This window comes from Camellia sinensis, chromosome 6 (assembly GCF_055761805.1).
Source record: "Camellia sinensis isolate YWXY chromosome 6, ASM5576180v1, whole genome shotgun sequence".
Lineage (NCBI taxonomy): Eukaryota > Viridiplantae > Streptophyta > Magnoliopsida > Ericales > Theaceae > Camellia > Camellia sinensis.
Genome location: NC_138966.1, coordinates 90,768,720 through 90,791,229, shown reverse-complemented (window position 1 = coordinate 90,791,229; position 22,510 = coordinate 90,768,720). Strand labels below are relative to the sequence as shown.

The window sequence follows — 22,510 nt, the reverse complement described above, 5'->3', positions numbered from 1 at the left end:
GAGGAGTGGTTCTAGAACTCCCTAGAAGTGACCTGAGATCACACTGGAAATCGCTCCGGAAATGGCCCAAACTAATTACTGTAGTTTCTTCTGGATTATTCTACCAAATAGTTTCTTCAGCTACTCAACCATGTGTCTAATTCAACCAAGTACCGTACACAATGGCTGTAAATATATGTTACTGAACCACCCCCTATTTCAATTCTACCTAAAGTGTGTTTGGATTTTGATTTTGTGAAGTCCATTTATAAAGAAGGCAAAAAAGAAATGGAGTTTTTTTAACAATACCTTATATTTTATTCACAAATTTCTTCTTTTTTACTTTCCCCTCACAAATTCTTACATTGAGCAAGGGAAAGGAAAAAAAAATAAAAAAAATAAATGAAAAAAGAAATTAAATAACTTTATTAAGCAAAATCAAATATTTATGTAGATAAGTAGCTGACAGACTGCAGCCCTTCCGTTGTAATATAATTTACTAAGCTACTAATATTTTATTTTATAAAAAAAATAAAGAAGAACAAGCAGCCGATGAGCAGAGGCAAGATTGTGGTAGGGCTTCTTTTAACTACATTTTTACAGTTGTTGACTCCTCTTCCTCACGCTATCATTTAAGAATTAGACAAATATCATATTCCCATGGATCATGAACCAAATTTTGAGCAATTCTGCAGAGTTGGAAATTGTGTAGTTAAAGAAAAATTCTCAACAGCTTAAATGGTTGAAATTCTAATTTTGTTTATTTATTTATTTGCCAAGCAGATTAATTACAAATATGTGAAAAATTACATCAAACTAGACAATTATAATTTAGCAACACATGGCTAAAAGCCTACCAACCAACCCAAGAAGAAATAAACTCTTCAATACAGCCACCATAATGAGAGAAAAATAATCAATGTGCAGTGGCTAACTGAATTAACCCAATTGATTTCTAATTTTCCTTTAAGATGACTGAGAGAGTGAGAGAAGAGGAGAGGATCTAGGTCCTTCTCGATTTTGTACAGTAAATGGAGAGAGATAAATCGATAGATCATGGCTGCTCATTTCAAAATATGCAGCCATGATTTTACCACTTCCCTAAAAGCATGGTTGAAATCCAAGTAAAGGCAGATGGAACAATCAGAAGGTTTGTTCCGCTGTCAAAGGAAACTAATGCAAGGAAAATCATTCTATTTGGGAACAGGAATTGGATGGACATCAGAGGGAGCTGTCTGGGCAGCTAGATCCCAGTGCAAAGTTTAATGCAAAGTTTAGAGGATAAGGAAAATGGAATAGATAGAAAAAGAAAATAGATTTTGGTTCTTTTGTTTGATTGGATTAGAGAAATGAGAAGACAAATTGAATATATATTTATAATAAATAAATAAAAAGGCAATTTTTTATTTGTGAAGTGCTAGAGACATTGATTCACAAATTCACCCATAATGACATGGCAAGGGAGTTGATCTATATCATTGGATGTGAAACAAATCAAATGTGGACAACTATCGTACCACATCATTGTGGGTCAAATTGTGAGAGCTTTTTGGGAATCTCAAACATTTTCCTTTTTATTTAGTTACCCATAAAAGATGAATATATTATATTTTTAACTAATTTCATTTTCCTTTCTTACTCTATTTTCCCGAAAAATCCAATATCCTAAATCCAAACAGAGCATGAAGTGAAGGGTTTTTTTTATTAGAAGCCATGCCCCTTCCTAATAGTAGCTATAACTATAATTCTTGACAATAGTCACTGATCCTAATTATGCATATATACCCTATTACACCCCCTTCCAAGATGAAGGTTCTGAAGTCACAATATGTTAAAAAACTAATTTAGTTCTTCCACTACACTGAATTAGGGGGATATGTTCTATGATCGACTTTGATAGATCTAATTGCAACATTAGGCATTACAGAGCATAAGAAAGTGTCAACTCTCATATAGAACTAATCAGCAAAACTAACAAAACTATAGTATTTCATACAAAGTGATCCCATAGACAACACATCAAAGAACAAAATATATGACCTGACCATCCCAACTCAAAAGATCAAGCATTTCAATTCAAAGCATCAGATAGAGAGAGCAAGATCACTGAACAGAGCAAAATCTCTGAACTTCAACCCCCCCAAAAATGCCAAAATTTCTTTAAAAAAAAAAAAAAAATACACAAATGAAGAGAAATATGAACATTGTGAAAACAAGCTTAAACCAAACAAACAAACAGATAAATTTTCCACAAGGTCTCATAGATACTCCAGATCAAATCTACCAAGATCAATTAAACCACAACAAAAACAAAGAAAACAAGTGTTCGTTTCGTTTTTTTTAATTTATTTATTATCATCACTACTTATCTTTAGTAGAGACCCCATACTTTTCCTGCAACTTAGTAATCTCGTCCTCCTTCTTCTTCTGATCGAACTTCTTGCTCATCTTGGCCTGTTGATAGTAGAGCACGATAAGGTATCGATTGGCGACATTGAAGCCAGAGAGATGATCGACGGCGGTCTTGGCGTCGTAGATGTCCTCGTAGACGACGAAGGCGGTGCCTCTGGTGTCCTTGTTGGTGCCGATGCGAATCTGGCGAATGGCGCCGTACTTGCCGAAGATATCGTACATCTCTTCGCTGGAGATGTTGAAGGGAAGGTTTCGGACGTAGAGAACCCGGTTCACCTCCGGCGGAAGCCTAGCGTTGCCCTTCCGGAGACTGATCGTCGCCATTGTTTCTCTCTGTGTTTTGGTGTTTTTTTTTGTGAGAGAGAATTCGAGAAGAGGGGCTAGGGTTTGGGCAAGGGGTTCTTATTGCCTGTGGTTGAATCTTTTATGATTGGGTTAGACCATCTCCAACGGTGAATCAAGTTTGACATTAAATTTAAATTTTAGTGAAAAAGTATTTTTTGATGTTCCAATCGTTTTACCAAATTGATATCAAAATGAGAATTTAATAAAAAAATCATCAAACTGAGAATAAGCTGCAGATTTTAATAAATTACTGTTCCTGACCGTTGGAGGAGAGGAACCGGTTGCCCGGCCGGTTGACCAACCGGTCGACCACTAAAAGGTTCAAACAGTTCAAATGAGTTGGTTCAAACAATTCAAAAAAAAATTTTTTTTTTTACCTTATCGGTCGATCAGCCGATTGTCTACTAAAAGGTTCAAACAGTTCAAATAGATAGGTTCAAACAATTCAAAAAAAAAAATTTTTTTTTTTACCTTACCTGTCGACCGGCCGGTTGACCAACCGGTTGTCCTTGGAGCAGATTTGATAAAAATCAATCATTGGAACATTCTGTATCAGATTGAGAAAATGATCATTTTTTTACTTAGATTTGGTGAAAAATTAGGTGAACCGTTGGAGATGTTACCTGTACTTAAATCTGCTCAAATTTAAATTTGATTAAAAAAAGTAGGTAAATTACATTGACATCTATGTTTATTACATTTTTTTCTTTATCTTTTTGAAAATTACATCTTCCTTCTTGAGATTTAAAATTTCATTATAGATTGCTTCCTCTAGCAATTTAATTTTTTTAAATATCAATTTTGCCCTCACTGGGTAAATTACATTGACACCCCTTACATTTTAGAAATTACAATCTCCTTCTCAAGATTTAAAGTAGCATTACCAATTGTCTCATCGGTTAGTATTAGTTGAAAAAAATTATTTGAAAAAAAATTTTGTTAGTCAAATTTTTAAATTTCTGTTTAAAAACCAACGTAAGATAAAAATTACACTGACACCCCTTGAGGTTTATTTTTAAATTTATTTTTTATTTCTTAACCAAATTAATTTTTAATTTTTTAAAAAAAATTTTAAAAATCAAACATATATGGCCTAAGAATCTTTTGATAAGTCATTTCTTATGTTGATAACTTATTTAATTACTTGTTAATTTTACGACATTTTTATCAATTTCTAAAAATCAAACCATATATAGCCTAAGAATCTTTTGATAAGTCATTTCTTACGCTAATAACTTATTTAATTATTTGTTAATTTTACGATATTTTTACTATCTGAGACTTATTTGGTAATCATTTCGTTTTCAGTTTTCAATTTATATTTACAAAAATTTTAAAAATTGTCATAAAAATTTGTTTGATAATTTTTTTGGTTTATAAATGACTGAATCAATTTGTAAATTTGAGGAAAAAAACATAAATTCAAAAAATGAGTTTACGTTGGTTTTTAAACAGAAATTTAAAAATTTGACTAACAAAATTTTTTTTCAATTAATTTTTTTTCCAATTAATTTTTTTTCAATGAATTTTTTTTTCAACTAATACTAACCGAGGGGGCAATTGATAATGCTACTTTAAACCTTGGGAAGGGGGATTGTAATTTCTAAAATGTGAGGGATGTCAATGTAATTTACCCAGTGAGGGTAAAATTGGTATTTAAAAAAATTAAATTGTTTGAGAGAGCAATCTATAATGAAACTTTAAATCTCAGGGAGAGGGATGTAATTTCCAAAAGATGAGAGAGGAATTGTAATAAACATAAATCTCAGGGGTGTTAATATAATTTACCCAAAAAAATTGCTCAAGGCCGTTATATGTTTGTCATCCAAATATTTCTCTCAAGGAAAATGTGATGGTGAATTAACAATAGTGCAGTTGAGAACTTTAATAACCACACTCCAGTGACTTTGGTAATTTTTTTTCATGAGCTTATTGAGGGTGGAATTTCTTATAAGCTGCAGCTGGAATTAGTTGCATACTTTTGTGCATCTTGTAGATTATTTTTCTTTTCTGAGGAAATTACACTTTTCACCCTTAACCTTACTTCTGAATTTGACTTTGATACCTGATCTTATCAGACTTTAAATCTTTTTCCATTTGGTCCTTCTATCAATTATCATTAAACATATGGACGGAAAGTGACATGAACACATTTTTAAGGGCGTTAAGTTTTTTTTTTTTTTTTTAATGATAAATTACACTTTTCATCCTCAAAACTTCCACCCAAATTCAACTTTTACTAAAATTTCAAACAGTGGGATGACTGGAGGACCACATTGACACACATGTTGAAGTTTGTTAACCTAATTGTTGCATTTAGAAGACGAGGGACCAAAGTGAAAGTTTGAGGGTGAAAAGTGCAATTTATCCCCTTTTTTTTCCCTTTTCTTTTTCCTACTCACGACAGCTGCCATGACTGCTGACATGGATAGGAGAAAGAAGGAAAGGGCAGGGAAGGAGAAAAAGATAGAAAATAGGAAAAAAAGAAATAGGTCATTTTAAGCATATCACAATATTTAAGATTTCACGTGCATGTCATATGACAATTTTTCATCCATTTATGTAATGGATCCTTAACAGAATGTTCACATTAATGCAAATTGATAATTCAAGGTGGCAAAGTGTAGTGTTTTTAGTTGATGGGATAAACTGATACTGAGCGATATATTCAAAAGCGTTTGCCTTTTTGTTTCATTGTATTTGCATACAAGCCTGCAGAGGTGCTGAATCTACAGTTCATAATGTCGGATACCTCAAAATCTTGCTTGGCTAATCTGCGTTCACAAAAAATACAAATTCAGCTGGTTTTGGTTCATTTTTCATGTATTATATTTATATTTCCACTTTCAACATTAAGTTCTATGGATCTTTGCAGGCCGTGGACGTGGGTGTGGGCGTGGGCGTGGGCGTGGATGCAGCTGGGGCCGTGGGTGTGGGTGTGGGTGTGGGTGTGGGTGTGGGTGTGGGCGTGGGGGTGGTCAGGATTTCAGATCCGATGGTCCAGTCCAGGCAGCTGCCTGACTGGCAGAAGGTACAGCTCTTAGATTGGTAGTTCTGGATGCCTGTTTTGTTGATTATGTCTTCTTCTCATGAAAAAAAGTAGTGTAATTTCATCGATAATTTTCTAGGAATATGGGTTAATAGTGAGCTGCTGCTGATTTCATGCAGAAGCCATGTTTTTTTTGTAGTTAGTAGGATTATTTTGATTTAATGATGACAAACTAAGTTGTACAATTCCTCTCTTAGGAGAAATAATAGAGCAGTACATTCTTTTATTCTTATTTCTAATAGGATTATTTTGATTTAATGATGACAAACTAAGTTGTACAGTTCCTCTCTTAGGAGAAATAATAGAGCAGTACATTCTTTTATTCTTATTCTAATTTTACCGCCTCTTTGCTGAATCAGTTGTTTCATGAAATTTTTATTGCAAAAATGTTTGGACTTTGTATTACTTGTTTTCAGCCTCCAGCTTTGTCACTGGCCCCCCTTTCTGGAAGTTGGGTGAACAACTACACATCGTTTAAAATGCATCATATTAGTAAATAAGTTTCACAGGACTATGCAATGGTTTCTAGGGGTGTGTGTGTGATACATGTAACTAGAAGTTTTTATGTTGTCCTATATAAAGGGTGATGGAACAATCTTCTGTGTATATAAAATAACTTGAAATAAAATCAAACAAAATAAATAAATAACATACCGAATTTATTTTGTCGAACCAAATAAAAATTACAAGACCAAGTCGAGTGTGTGACACTCTGTCCTTAAGACAGATTCGCCCCGCTATGGTACTTACGGTTGAGTGGCGTCTATCTCCCAGGATACAATGATCTTCACAAATTGTAGTAGTACTCCAAACAATTTGTTCGACGAACCAAACCTTATGTTCTAATACTCTCTTTAATTTATCCCAAATCTAATATGAAGAATAAATAATACGAAGGAAAAAAAAATTGGACAGAAATTAGACAATGTCTAGACTGATTTTCTCGGGGCCTTAATAACTAGAATTATGGCAGTATATATAGGCAACAACACTACCGTGAACAGGTCCAAAAACAATTGTGACACTACTACAAAAACAGGTAAAGATTACACTTTTTTTGTGTGGTGTCTGTTATTTAATTACACCTTTTAAGTTTTATTAAAGTATGATCTTTAGGAGTGTGATTAAAATGGGTCATTTTTAATCACACTTTTTAACTATGATTAATAACATTTAGATCACACCTTTTAAGTGTAATTAAAAATATTTAGATCACACTTTTTAAGTGTGATTAATAGTATTTAGATTACACCTTTTAAGTGTGATTAATAACATTTAGGTGTGAAAAAAATATATATTACACTCACTAGCTTCTCATTTGTTCTTGTGAAGATTTGAACCATCAACCCTCTCACACCATAAACCTTATACAACACACTCTTTCGGCCACACCTCTATAACACCATATGATTATATATGCAACATATATTATTTATATAGTACACAGACCTATATTAATATAAAAGTATATATATAAAGATAATTATTTTTTATTGAACATAATTTATGTAAAAATAAATTATTTACTAGAAAAAAAAAGAGACCACTTTTGGTGACTAAACATAATTTTAGTCGCCAATTCTATATTTTTGGCTACTAATTATTTTTTAGTCGTTAAAAAATTTAATTCCCGGGCTAAAATTACTACTTTTGGCGACTAAACTTCTTTTTAGTCGCCAAAAAACCTCACTTTTTGCTACTAAACATCTTTTTAGTCTCCCAATCCCTCAGTTTTGGCTACTAAATTTTTTTGTCGCCAAAAAATTTCACTTTTGGCTACTAAAATTTTTTTAGAAAGCCTCACTTTTGGCGACCAAACATCTTTTTAGTCACCAAATACCTCACTTTTGGCTACTAATTTTTTTTAGTCACCAAAAAGCCTTACTTTTGGCTACTAAAATTTTTTAGTCTGTAAAAGCCATATGTGGGCAACCAAATAGAGTTTTAGTCGCCAAAAATCTTTACTTTTAGCTACTAATGGTTTTTTAGTCGCCAAAACCTATACTTTCAGCGACCAAATGTACTTTTTTAGTCGCCAAAGATTTTTTTTTTGTAGTAGAGTGTGATTAAATATATATATATATATATATATAATTACACTTTTTTAAAAAGTGTGATTAAAAAGTAGTAATGTATATATAATCACACTTTAATTAGAAGGTGTGATTAAAAAATATATAAATAATCACACTTTAATTAGAATGTATGATTAAAAAATATATATATAATCACACTTATTTAAAAAGTGTGATTAAAAAGTAGTAGTGTATATATAATCACACTTTAATTAGAAGGTGTGATTAAAAAATATATAAATAATCACACTTTAATTAGAATGTGTGATTAAAAAATATATATCTAATCACACTTATTTAAAAAGTGTGATTAAAAAGTAGTAGTGTATATATAATCACACTTTAATTAGAATGTGTGATTAAAAAAATATATATATAATCACACTTAGTTGAAAAGTGACATAAAAAATGAATATTATCACACTCAATCAAATTAAGTGTGATTAAAATATCAATCTAATTTTTTTTATTACACTTTCAATAAAAGTGAGATTTTTTTTTTGTCCAAGTGTGATCTTTAACTATTTTTGTAGTAGTGTGAAAAGGTGCACAAAACCTATGAACAGGTGCACCCTTTACTATTCAAATTTGAATAGTGGTTTTGACCGTAGGCACTTTGAAAACAAAATTGAAAGATTCTGTTGATCAAACAAAGGGACAATAGGTTTATTTATTATTTAAACTATTTCAAATATATATATATATATATATATTAAACTATTGAAATAGTTAAATAAATAAATAAATAAAGAGGTACAAACTTTAGGAAACTTCTAAGGAACCTAAAATTTGAATTTAGAATTAAATTAAATTCCCACAATTACAAATTTTAAGAAACCACTTAGGAACCCAAAACTTGAATTTAGAATTAAATTAAATTCCCACAATAATTTTTTTAAAAAAAATTCAAATGAATTTTATCTAAAAAATTAATGTTAAACCCGAAAACGACGTCAACTTCCCATTTACTCATAAATGGTTTTGACGTTCCGTCTTCACCGTGTGACTTGCCACGTGGCAAGGAACACGTCACCTCTTCGGACCCATCCCAAAAGACGTTTGGGGCCCACTCAATTTTGGGCTCAAAGTTGGCCCAAAATATGCCTTATATATAAACCAATTTTCCAACAATCCCCCACATGAATGGAATTTGACGGAGAGAAAATGCAACAACATGATCGATTACAGAGAGTACAGAAATTGGAAATATTCTGCAAAGGATAGGTAGCTTTTGGCTTTGAACCTTCCTTTGTGAGACACTATCGGATTTACTAGCTAAACAGTGAACATGATGTCTTGAACTGTTCAGCCGTTTGTGTAAATCAAGACAATAGAACTTACACAGTATATCCCCAGACACAGTTTAGTTCTCATTATTGTGTTCATTTTGGCCCTGAACAACCTGGTCTTCATGAGTGCTCTAAAGACTTGTAGCCCTTCACAAATCTTATAGAACCGGCCTAGTTCACACTCACATAGGTAATTCTTATGAAGAGTATCTTGCCATACTCCACTAGATTTACCTAGATATAAGAATCATTAAAAGTATTACTTAACCTAAATCGCTGCAGACATCACTTATTTCATCATAGAAATGGGTAGGAGTTGGACTCCACAGTGATCCTTCTGAGTCAATCACAACTCGGTTGTCCCTTTGAACCTAGATCTTGGGATCTCCAGTCAACTAGGTTGGGTTGCCGTTGTGGTAACTCTTATTTCATAGGCTTAAGTCCCATTCCCCTCGATGAATTCTCAACTAACTCTCTTGCTAACCCTTTGGTTAGTGGATCCGCTATGTTGTCTTTAGACTTAACATATTCTATGGAAATAATTCCATTAGAGAGTAGTTGTCTTACGGTATTATGTTGACGACGAATGTGTCGAGACTTACCGTTATACATATGACTCTGTGCTCTACCTATTGCTGATTGACTATCGCAATGTATGCATATAGCAAGCACCGATTTTGGCCAAATTGGAATATCTTCAAGGAAGTGGTGAAGCCATTCTGCCTCTTCCCCAGCTTTGTCTAAAGCTATGAATTCAGATTCCATAGTAGACCTAGCAATACAAGTCTGTTTGGAAGATTTCCAAGATACAGCCGCCCCACCAAGAGTAAAGACATACCCACTGGTGGACTTCGAGTCTCTTGTATCCGATATCCAATTTGCATCACAGTATCCTTCAAGTACTGCTGGATATCTAGTATAATTCAGCCCAATGTTACGAGTAAATCGGAGATATTTTAGAACCCTTATAATTGCTTTCCAGTATTCTACTCCCGGATTACTCGTATATCTACTTAATTTACTTACTGCATAAGCTATATCTGGGCGAGTGCAGTTCATCAAGTACATTAAGCTTCCAATAATTTGGGCATACTCTAATTGAGAAATACTTTCCTGTACATTTTTAGAAAGATACAAATTAACATCTACAGGAGTTCTAGCAAGATGATCATCATCTTTGCTGAATTTGTCAAGTATTTTCTCAATGTAATGAGATTGTGACAAAGCATATCCTTCTGATGTTTTGGTAATTTTCATACCAAGAATTACATCAGTAATGCCCATGTCCTTCATGTCAAAATGTTTATTCAACATTTTCTCGGTAGTTTTAATCATATCATTATTACTACCAATGATGAGCATATCATCTACATAAAGACATACAATGACATAACATTTATCTGTGTTTTTAATATAAACACATTTGTCACACTCATTAATTTTAAATCCATTTGACATCATTGCCTTGTCAAATTTCTCATGCCATTGCTTTGGCGCTTGTTTTAAACCATATAATGATTTAACCAATTTACACACTTTCTTTTCTTTCCCTGGAACAAAAAACCCTTCTGGTTGTTCCATGTAAATTTCTTCATTTAACTTACCATTTAAGAAAACGGTTTTAACATCCATTTGATGAATTACTAGATTGTATAGAGATGCAATGGCAATTAGCATTCTAATGGATGTTATTCTAGTAACCGGTGAGTACGTGTCAAAGTAATCCAGACCTTCTTTTTGTCTAAAACCTTTGACTACAAGTCTTGCCTTGTATTTATCTATTGATCCATCCGTTTTCAATTTTCTTTTGAAAATCCACTTGTACCCAAGAGGTTTACAACCTGGTGGCAAGTCCACTAATTCCCAAGTGTGATTTTGCAAGATGGATTCAACTTCACTGTTGATAGCTTCTTTCCATAAAGGAGCTTCAGGACTGGACATAGCCTCTTTAAAAGTTAAAGGCTCATTTTCTAACAAATATGTTAGAAAATCTGGACCAAAAGATTTTGAGGCTCTAGCACGTTTACTACGCCTAAGTTCCTCATCCTCATTTTGATCTAACTCTTGTTCTTGATCATGTTCTTGATCCTGACTAGTAATAGCATCAAAAGATCTTTTATTAGTACTAGTCTCTTGTCCAGTCTTCTTTGGAAATACATGTTCAAAGAAAGATGCATTCCGAGATTCAATAATAGTATTTATATGCATTTCGGAATGTTCTGATTTATGAATCAAAAATCGATATGCACTACTATTCTTAGCATAACCAATGAAAATGCAATCGATGGTCTTAGGACCTATCTTAGTCTTTTTAGGACTAGGAATAGCCACTTTAGCCAAACACCCCCACACTTTTAAGTATTTGTAGGATGGTACTCTTCCATGCCACAATTCATAAGGTGTTTGATTTATTTTCTTTCGGGGTACTTTATTTAAAATATAATTAGCAGAAAGTATTACTTCCCTCCACAAGTTCTGAGGTAATCCAGAACTAATTAACATGACGTTCATCATTTCTTTTAAAGTCCTATTTTTCCTTTCAGCAATTCCATTTTGCTGAGGTGAGTAAGGAGCGGTGGTTTGATGAATTATTCCATGTTCTTTACAAAATTCACCAAAAGGTGATTCATATTCACCACCTCTATCACTTCTAAGTTTCTTGATTTTCTTACCAAGTTGATTTTCAACTTCATTCTTATATTGAATGAAAGTTTCCAAAGCTTCATCCTTGGTTCGAATTAAATAGACATTACTATATCTAGTATAGTCATCTATAAAAGTGATAAAATACTTTTTCCCATCTCTAGTTTGAATTGATTTAAAATCACAAATGTCACTATGAATTAATTCAAGTGGTTCCGTACTTCTTTCAATTGAATGAAAAGGAGTTTTAGATAATTTTGCCTCAACGCAAATTTCACATTTATGATTTGAATTAATGTTAAATTTAGGTAAACATTCCATATTAATTAATTTACGCAAAGATCCATAATTAACATGTCCTAGTCTACCATGCCATAAATTTGAAGACTTAAGCAAGTAAGAAGAAGATGTAGTATTATTAATAACTGAGGGTACAACGGTCATTACATTTAACTTGAAAAGGCCATCAGACATATAACCTTTTCCTACATACATCCCGTTTTTGGTAAGTACAAACTTGTCACTTTCAAAAACTAGCCTAAACCCATTCTTACTCAACAAAGATCCGGAAACTAAATTCTTGCGAATGTCAGGTACATGCAGCACATTGTTGAGAGTGAGTTCCTTTCCTGATGTCATCTTGAGTACAATCTTTCCTTGTCCTTCAACTTTGGAAGTTGAGGAGTTGCCCATAAAAAGTTGTTCACCATTGTCCACTGAAGAATAAGATGTGAACATCTTTTTGTCGGCACAAATATGACGAGTAGCACCAGTGTCCACCCACCATTCTTTAGGATTTCCGACAAGATTTGCCTCAGAAACAACAGCAGAAAGATTTATGTCATCTACACCATTGGAAATTTTGTCCACTTCGGTCATATGGGCTTGAGCAGGATTCTTGCTTGTTCTTTTCTTGCTTTTGCCTTTGCTACGGCAATCTTTGGCCCGATGTCCCTCTTTGTTACAGATGTAACATTTGCCATTAAACTTGTACTTTTTATTTTCCCTCCCTTTAGAGCCTTGTGATGAACTTTCTCCAAAAGACTTTCGTTTCTTGGTTTTTGAAGCATGTTCCACCACATTTGCCTTAGACTCCATAGGAAGCTTACTAGCCCGCTTTTCAGAATTGCGGTTGTCCTCCTTAATCCTCAAACGCACAATTAACTCGTCCATAGAAATTTGTTTGCGCTTGTGTTTGAGGTAGTTCTTGAATTCCTTCCAGCCTTTTGGTAATTTTTCAATTAAGGCTGCAACTTGAAAGGATTCACTGAGAGACATACCTTCTGCGTGAATGTCATGCAGGATGAGTTGGAAATCTTGAGCTTGGCTGATCACAGTTTTTGAATCAACCATTACAAAATCTAAGAATCTGCCAACCACAAATTTCTTTGAGCCGGCATCTTCCGTTTTGTACTTTTTCTCCAACGATTCCCAAAGTTCCTTTGCTATCTTGATTGGACTGTAGACGTTGTATAATGTGTTGTCAAGTCCGTTCAAGACGTAATTCCGACAAAGGAAATAGGCATGTTTCCAGGCATCAACCGCAGCAACCACTTGCTGGTCGGTTTCATCCTCTTTCAGGATAGAAGCATCTTCACGGAGAAAACGAGCCAGGTTCAGAGTTGTAAGATAGAACAACATTTTCTATTGCCATCTTTTAAAGTCAGTTCCTAAGAACTTCTCTCGCTTTTCACCGTGATTTACCGGTACTGTTACAACAGGAGAGGGGATTGGCGTCATTGCAGCCACTACAGTAGTACTTGTTTGGACATTTGTTTCAGTAGCCATCAATTTTAATATATAAAACAAAATTATAATTAGAATTTACACTACATAGAAAATTAAACCAAATTCAAAGAATTAAATTCTGTAAAAATAAAAGAAACAAGAATGTAACTTTTATTTTCCAATTAATTTGAAAATAAAATAAAATTTTATTTAAACAAATTAATTCCACACAGAAAATTAAATTCTGTAAAATAAAAGAAATAAAAACTATAACTTTTATTTTTCAATTAATTTGGAAATAAAATAAAATTTTATTTAACCAAATTAATTCCACACAGAAAATTAATTTCAGTAACCCTTCAATAATTAAAATACTGAAACAGAATTTTAATTAATGAAAACTCAGAAAATAATTTCTAAAATCCAAAATTAATTTCTGAAAAAATTCCACAAAAATATATTCTGAATTGTTAATGACACCAGTATCGTACTACTAGTTGTTGTCAAAGAAAAGAGACAGTATATTACTACTATTTGTCAAATAGCATATAATCACTATTTGTTTTTCCAACCAGAATATTATTTTGTAAATCCACAGAAAATAATTTTCTTCCGAAATTATTTACGAAGAATGAAAAAGGAAAACAAACGAAAAATTCTGCAAACAGAATAATTCGATTCTGTCTTAAGATTGATGGAACAATCTTCTGTGTATATAAAATAACTTGAAATAAAATCAAACAAAATAAATAAATAACATACCGAATTTATTTTGTCGAACCAAATAAAAATTACAAGACCAAGTCGAGTGTGTGACACTCTATCCTTATGACAGATTCGCCCCGCTATGGTACTTACGGTTGAGTGGCGTCTATCTCCCAGGATACAATGATCTTCACAAATTGTAGTAGTACTCCAAACAATTTGTTCGGCGAACCAAACCTTGTGTTCTAATACTCTCTTTAATTTATCCTAAATCTAATATGAAGAATAAATAATACGAAGGAAAAAAAAATTGGACAGAAATTAGACAATGTCTAGACTGATTTTCTCGGGGCCTTAATAACTAGAATTATGGCAGTATATATAGGCAACAACACTGCCGTGAACAGGTCCAAAAACAATTGTGAAAAGGTGCACAAAACCTATGAACAGGTGCATCCTTTACTATTCAAATTTGAATAGTGGTTTTGACCGTAGGCACTTTGAAAACAAAATTGAAAGATTCTGTTGATCAAACAAAGGGACAATAGGTTTATTTATTTTTTAAACTATTTCAAATATATATGTATATATATATATATATATATTATACTATTGAAATAGTTAAATAAATAAATAAATAAAGAGGTACAAACTTTAGGAAACTTCTAAGGAACCTAAAATTTGAATTTAGAATTAAATTAAATTCCCACAATTACAAATTTTAAGAAACCAAATAGGAACCCAAAACTTGAATTTAGAATTAAATTAAATTCCCACAATAATTTTTAAAAAAAAAATTCAAATGAATTTTATCTAAAAAATTAATGTTAAACCCGAAAACGACGTCAACTTCCCATTCACTCATAAATGATTTTGACGTTCCGTCTTCACCGTGTGACTTGCCACGTGGCAAGGAACACGTCACCTCTTCGGACCCATCCCAAAAGACGTTTGGGGCCCACTCAATTTTGGGCTCAAAGTTGGCCCAAAATATGCCTTATATATAAACCAATTTTCCAACAAAGGGTACTCTAGTGGGCTACATGTAAGTGAATTGAAGTTGAATAAGATTATAATAATATTCATATATATTAAGTGTTTTAATTGAATTCTTAGTTCATGTCGAAGGAGATCTGTACAAGTCCTACATCCTACAACCGTACATCTCAATGCATACTTGTATCCTCCAGGACAAATTATTTTAAGCTTTCGCTGCCCTTGACGTCTCCTCCCTCCCATGGTTCATGAAAATGGTGAGCTGAAATGTTTTTGGTGTGCCGTTGGAATTGGCATAATGGGACTATCTATGCATTCTATTGTTGGGATTGCTTTCTTTTTTTCTGTCTCTTTTTATTTTTTTATTTTTATTACTCCCACTACAGGAAAACATAGCAAAAAACACGGAGCTTTTAGCGACGCCGCGCCCCCCCGTCGCAAATAATAGCCTTTAGCGACGGCACTTACCCGTCGGTAATGAAACTAAGCGGAGGGGTCGGAAATGCGGAAGTATTAGCGACGGTAAAGAAAACCATCGCACAACACCTTTTTTTTGAGACGGCATATCTCATTTGCGACGGAAATTTGCCGTCGCAAAAAAGTATTAATTCAAACGGCGCCGTTTTACGAACTACTGCCTTCTATTTGCGACGGTCTACAGCATACCGTCGCAAAAAGTCAAAATAAAAAAATCCCCACTCTTCTTTTTCCTGTTGCCACTCGATCCTTCCTTCCCAAATCCCTAACTTCACCCCCAAATTTCTCAAACGGGCTACGAGCAAGACAGCGGTGGTGCGGCGAGCAAGCCAGCGGTGGTGCGGCGGCGACGGCGACAAGTAGTGGTGCTCCGGCGACGACTCTCTCTCGCTCTGCGTATGCTCTCTCTCTCTCTCTCGGTCTCTGTATATATATATATATATATAGATGAATGTCTATATATAGATGAATGTCTATACATATAAATCTGTATATATATGCAATGTATATAAATCTATATATATATAAATCTGAAATCTGTCTATATATATATATAAATCTGTTTATCTGAAATCTGTCTATATATATATATATAAATCTGTCTATATATATAAAAATCTGTCTATATATGTATAAATCAGTTAATCTTAATCTGAAATCTGTTTATTGTATTTAAATCTTAATTTTTTTTTATAAATCTGTTTATTGTATTTAAAATAATCTTAAATAACTGTTTATTGGTTTATTGGTTTATATATATCTGTTTATTATGGTTTATAAATCTGTTTGTAAATCTATTTTATTGGTTTATAAATCTGTTTATTGTATATAAAATAATCTTAAATAATCAGATTTCAGAGATGTCTATATATATCTGTTTATTGGTTTATTTAAAATACAATAAACAGATTTCAGAGATGTCTATATAAATCTGTCTATATATACAATAATCTTAAAATACAGTACCATAATAAATCTGTTTATTATGATAGAATTTCTTTTTTTTTTTTGTATTTTTGATATCATACACATGTAATGGTTCGATTACAAATTTAAATTGCAAATGTTTAAATAAGTCATAAAAATATTTAAGAGAAAATAAAAAAAATACAAAAAAAAAAAAATCAGGATTTTAACCCTTATAATAAAATAAATCTTAAATTTTTAATTTAATTAATTTAAACCTTAAATAGGAATTTTAGACATTTCGTTAATTTGCCAAATAGGATGTCGAGTGAATATTTATGTGTAGGTATTATATTTAGAGTTACTTTGGTGAGATATTCTTGTGGATGTGTACAGATGATGGATAAGAGTTGGATTGATTTGCCAAATAGGATGTCGAGTGAATACATTAATGGGATTGATGAATTCCTTGTGTTTGCCTACACCAATAGGGTTGAAGGTTCGATGATCAGTTGTCCGTGTAGGAAGTGTGAGAATCGATACTATTTTGTACGAGATGGTGTACGGGAGCATCTGATTTTGAATGGTTTTTTAAAAAAATACAAACATTGGATTAATCATGAGGAATCTTACATATCTCTGCATAGTAATCGAGAGAATGAAACATTAGCTAATTTAGACATTGGAGATGATATGATTGGAATGATACAAGGGGCTATGGGAAATCCACATGCCGGTACAAGTGTTGTGGGTGATGAACCACAGGGGCCTGATCCCCATGCATCTGAACCCCAGCTCGGTCCAAATGCAGAGACTGTAAAGTATTTCAAACTTCTTCAAGATGCACAAAGTGAATTGTATCCGGGTTGTCAGAAGTTCACATCTTTGTCATTCATTGTTCGACTTCTACATTTGAAGGTGCTTAATCAGTGGACGGACAAGTCTGCTGACATGTTGCTTGAGTTATTGAATGAGGCGTTTCCGTTGGGTGTGAAACTCCCGGACTCATATTATAAAGCTCAAAAGGTCACAACAGATTTGGGCTTCACGTATGAGACGTGGGATGCATGTCCCAACAGTTGCATGTTGTTTCGAAACGAGGACGCCAATCTTGATAAATGTGTCATATGCAACAGTTCTAGATGGAAATCAAATGGTGATGGTGGTTCAAATGGTCCTAACACAGGTGGCAAACAAATAGCTGCAAAACAGATGAGGTATTTTCCTTTAAAGTCAAGGTTGCAGAGGTTGTTTATATCATCCAAGACGGCCAAGTTAATGAGATGGCATGCAGAGGAACGAACTGATGATGGTGTCTTCAGGCATCCTGCTGACTCCCTTGCATGGAAAGATTTTGACCGTCGGAATATTGACTTTAGTAATGATTGCCGAAGTGTAAGGCTTGGCTTAGCATCTGATGGTTTTAACCCATTCATGACGATGAACATAGTTCATAGCACTTGGCCTGTTGTGCTCATTCCATACAACTTGATTGTATTTAAAGTTTATTTTTTGTGTGTCAACCATCTTAATTTGGCGTATACTTGTGTGTCTTATTCAATACAGGATGAGTTTAATCGTTAACTCTCTATGCTACCTGAGGATGGTCGGACTTTGGAGGCTAGGAATGCCATTTTCCATGAGTTGATAGGTCATGACAGACATGGATATTGTCGCACATACGGGAGAATCGTGCCTCGGAGAGTGGTGTATAAAGATGGTGCTGGGCCATCACAGTCAACACCCCAGCCATCGACTATTGATTAGATCACGCAGCAGGTTCGTGCTGAGCTAAGGGATGAGTTGAGGGAGGAGCTGCGAGCAGAATTCTCTACACATTTGCAGCAGATGAGAGCTGAGATGATGGCCCTTGTGTCACAGGGGGCGAGTGTGGATCCCAACAGACAGGTTCCATATAAACATCACAATTGTTTGATAGTTCAATTTTCACTCAAGATTATGTATGAAATTCGAATATGATTAACACATTATGCACTGACTAACATAGGTTCCTGATGCATCGAGTGGCCACCGGGCATTTAGGGAATCTGCAGAAGACGAGAATCCATATACACCACCACTAGAAGATCAGGTATAAAATGTATCTTTGCATTCTAAGCTAAAATGCATCTTTGCGTTCTTTACTTGAATTTGAGGCATTAACGCCCCAAAATCACCAAACGGCGTCGGTTTAGGACAAAACTTGGCACACACGACCTCCTAGGCACGAGAGACTTGTGGGAGAAAACGGGGCTCGAATCGGGTTCCCGGTTTGGGAGTTAGAGCCGGATTTCACTTTAGGCAAACTACTTCCTTAAGAAACTTGAATTCGAAGAGTTAATGCCCCAAAATCACCAAACCTCGTCGGTTTAGCATGAAACTTGGCACACACGACCGCCCAGGCACGAGAGACTTGTGGGAGAAGACGGGGCTCGAATCGGGTTCCCGGTTTGGGAGTTAGAGTCGGATTTCACTTTAGGCAAACTACTTCCTTAAGAAACTTGAATTCGAAGAGTTAATGCCCCAAAATCACCAAACCTCGTCGGTTTAGCATGAAACTTGGCACACACGACCGCCCAGGCACGAGAGACTTGTGGGAGAAGACGGGGCTCGAATCGGGTTCTCGGTTTGGGAGTTAGAGTCGGATTTCACTTTAGGCAAACTACTTTCTTAAGAAACTTGAATTCGAGGCGTTAACGCCCCAAAATCACCAAACGGCATCGGTTTAGCACGAAACTTGGCACACACGACTGCCTAGGCACGAGAGACTTGTGGGAGAAGACGGGGCTCGAATCGGGTTCCCAGTTTGGGAGTTAGAGCCAGATTTCACTTTAGGCAAACTACTTCCTTAAGAAACTTGAATTCGAGGAGTTGATGCCCAAATTCACCAAACGGCGTCGGTTTAGCACGAAACTTGGCACACACGACCGCCTAGGCACGAGAGACTTGTGGGAGAAGACGGGGCTCGAATTGGGTTCTCGGTTTGGGAGTTAGAGTTGGATTTCACTTTAGGCAAACTACTTCTTTAAGAAACTTTAATTCGAGGCGTTAACGCCCCAAAATCACCAAACGGCGTCGGTTTAGCACGAAACTTGGCACACACGACCGCCTAGGCACGAGAGACTTGTGGGAGAAGACGGGGCTCAAATCGGGTTCCCGGTTTGGGAGTTAGAGTCGGATTTCACTTTAGGCAAACTACTTCTTTAAGAAACTTTAATTCGAGGCGTTAACGCCCCAAAATCACCAAACGGCGTCGGTTTAGCATGAAACTTGGCACACACGACCGCCTAGGCACGAGAGACTTGTGGGAGAAGACGGGGCTCGAATTGGGTTCCCGGTTTGAGAGTTAGAGCCGGATTTCGGTCCAGTCAAAATTATTTACTAAACTATCTTTCTAATTATATAGTAGTCAATTTTTTTTTATATTTTTCTATAATTAAAATATTAACACCATTATATGGTTTTTAATTATTTTTATCTTATTTTTTTCAGATATTTCCTGAGTAGCAGTTGGCTTCTTCAGGAATGCGGGCGTATCAAGATTATGACCAATTTTTGTTTTTGTAACCCACGAACGAATGAAGACGAAAACTTTTGGTTTTGATTTTGATTTATGTTATTTAAACTTGTGAGCAACATTATGTATGTATTATGCGACGTTATGTAGTGGCATAATTTTTATTGTTATGAATTTTTATTTATGTATTGCTATGAATGGAACAATATTATTAATTTTCATTATTTGTCAATTTTTGTTTATGTACGTATTTATATTATTCTGTAATTTTTCGATTTTTTTATAGTTATTTTTTATCTAATACAGGTTATTTAAATTTTTTTAATAATTTTTCAGCAGTTTTTTTTTTTTTTTTTTGAGACGGGAGAAGAACCCGTCGCAAAAAACAATAATAGGCTTTTGCGACGGCACCAACACAGTCGCAAAAGCTGTGCAATTGGAATTTACAAGACACCTTTAGTGACGGTAACCGTTGCCGTCGCCAATACTTATAAGATGCCAGAGTTTTAGCGACGGTAATGTTGCCGTCTCAAAAACTCACTTTTAGCGACGGGAATTACGTGCCGTCGCGAAAACTGATTTTTTTTCCATTATTGGCGACAGGAAAAGTGCCGTCGCAAAAAACACACCTTACCGTCGCAGAAACTAATCGCTAAAGCTCTTTTGCAACCCCCTTTGTCGCGACCCCCCCTTACCGTCGCAAAAAGCCAAATTACCGTCGCAAAAAGTATTAGCGACGGCTTCCGGGGCATTTGCGACGGCTCTTTGCCGTCGCAAAAAATGCCTTTTTTTGTAGTGTCCCTCCGTCCCAAAATATTAGTCCCTTATTCCATTTTTCATTGTCCCAAAATATTAGTCCCTCTTTATAAATCAAGTACAAAAATAATGTAAATTTCCTATTTTGCCCTTCTTTTAAACTAATAAACAATTTAAAAAGTACAATTATGACATTGATATTCTCAAAAAATGTACTATCAAAAGGGTAATTTTGGAAAACCAACTTTTTTCAAATGCAATAAGTGTACTACCAAAAAAAGTTGGATTCCCCAAAAGGGACCAATATTTTGGGACGGAGGGAGTATTATTTTTATTGTGTTTGGGAATGCTCTTTTTGGTCGCGGTGAGTGAACAACTGAGACACACACACACACGCACTCTTCCATGTGATGAGGATTGTAGTGCTGTTTTATGTTATGTCCCAAGCAGACCGGGACTATGAATCTGTGATAGCTTGCCTTGTTGAGAACTCGGGCAAGTGATTTCATCATACGTTTTAAGTCTAAGATTATGAGTTTAAGATCATGTTTTAAGTCTTACGTGGCAATGTTATTTTAATTTATTTTATTTTTTTAATTGGAGGGATGTTGATTCCTACTGTAGTTCACTTCTAAGGTAGTGTTTGATTCACTGGAATAAAACGGAATGGAATGATCATTTCATCAAAATATTTAGAAGAATAAAGAACAGAAACAACACCATGCAGATCAAAAGGCAAGTAAAATTATGAGATAATGAACTTAAATTTTAAATACTAGTACATTAAACTTCAATGGTTCATCCAGAATCTGGTAATTTCCGAATCCAGATCAAAGCCTGGCCAATTTCTTGGAAACCCACAGTCAAAGTAAAGCTTATAGTAAAGTATACACAAGTAAGCTCTATTTTTTGGCATATCTATTTTCCGTGAGATGTGTAATAAGTGATACTACTAGTAGCACACAAAAGTTGACATCATGATTCAATTTTTTTAGCTGGATGAAGTCCAGACTGGACACCCAAAAGTCAAAATCTTTGTAGGGGACAGAATCCCTTAATTATGATTTCTTTCCCATTGATTTATTCCTAAAGAAAACAATTGTTGACTGAACAAAAATAGCTAAATGAGCTCTCTCTTTCCTTTTTCCATACACCCATTCGCCTATGTCGTGACCTTTTTTTTTTTTTCTTTTTTTTCAAGCAATTATTGGATACTTGGAGAATATTGTCATGTGATGCTTTCCATGGGCATGATTAGTTTACACAATGGGACTCATCAGCAATGTTAGGCACCTAAAAAATTTATCTGAAAAAATCCTGGATGGTTGAGATTCATTTCAAGTATGAGTTTCATTATATAGAATTAATAATAAAGATTGAGACCCCCTTTGGGGGTCACCCTTGACTCCCTTTGCTTTTGATTGGTCAACTTTTCTTCTTTTTTTTTTATATTTATTTTGTGGACAAATTTTCTAGTTTCTTAACTTTTATTGCGTAGTAAGGGGGGTTTCTTAACTTTTTTTGCCTAACAAGAGGGGAATCACAATTGACAATTAATTTTTGGTATGGGATAAACTTTATTGCTTGCATTCATCTTCTTCTTGCTGATCTGGAAAGCTCTAATAGATCAGTA

At 34.4% G+C, this 22,510-nt stretch overlaps 2 protein-coding genes across 2 annotated transcripts in view; one reads left to right on the top strand and one right to left on the bottom strand.

The window, feature by feature from the left end:
- The window catches only part of LOC114291138 (uncharacterized), a 79,809-nt gene that overhangs the window by 21,213 nt on the left and 36,086 nt on the right, over window positions 1-22,510 (top strand). The window lies entirely within an intron of this gene.
- Window positions 2,178-2,817, bottom strand: LOC114280349 (splicing factor 3B subunit 6-like protein). Its single transcript, XM_028222709.2, has one exon. The coding sequence runs from the start codon at window positions 2,713-2,715 to the stop codon at window positions 2,341-2,343; it is 375 nt and encodes a 124-aa protein (XP_028078510.1). The 5' UTR covers window positions 2,716-2,817; the 3' UTR covers window positions 2,178-2,340.

Excerpts from the sequence above, each read along its gene's own strand:
- LOC114280349 (XM_028222709.2), bottom strand. The coding sequence starts at position 2,715 with ATGGCGACGATCAGTCTCCGGAAGGGCAACGCTAGGCTTCCGCCGGAG.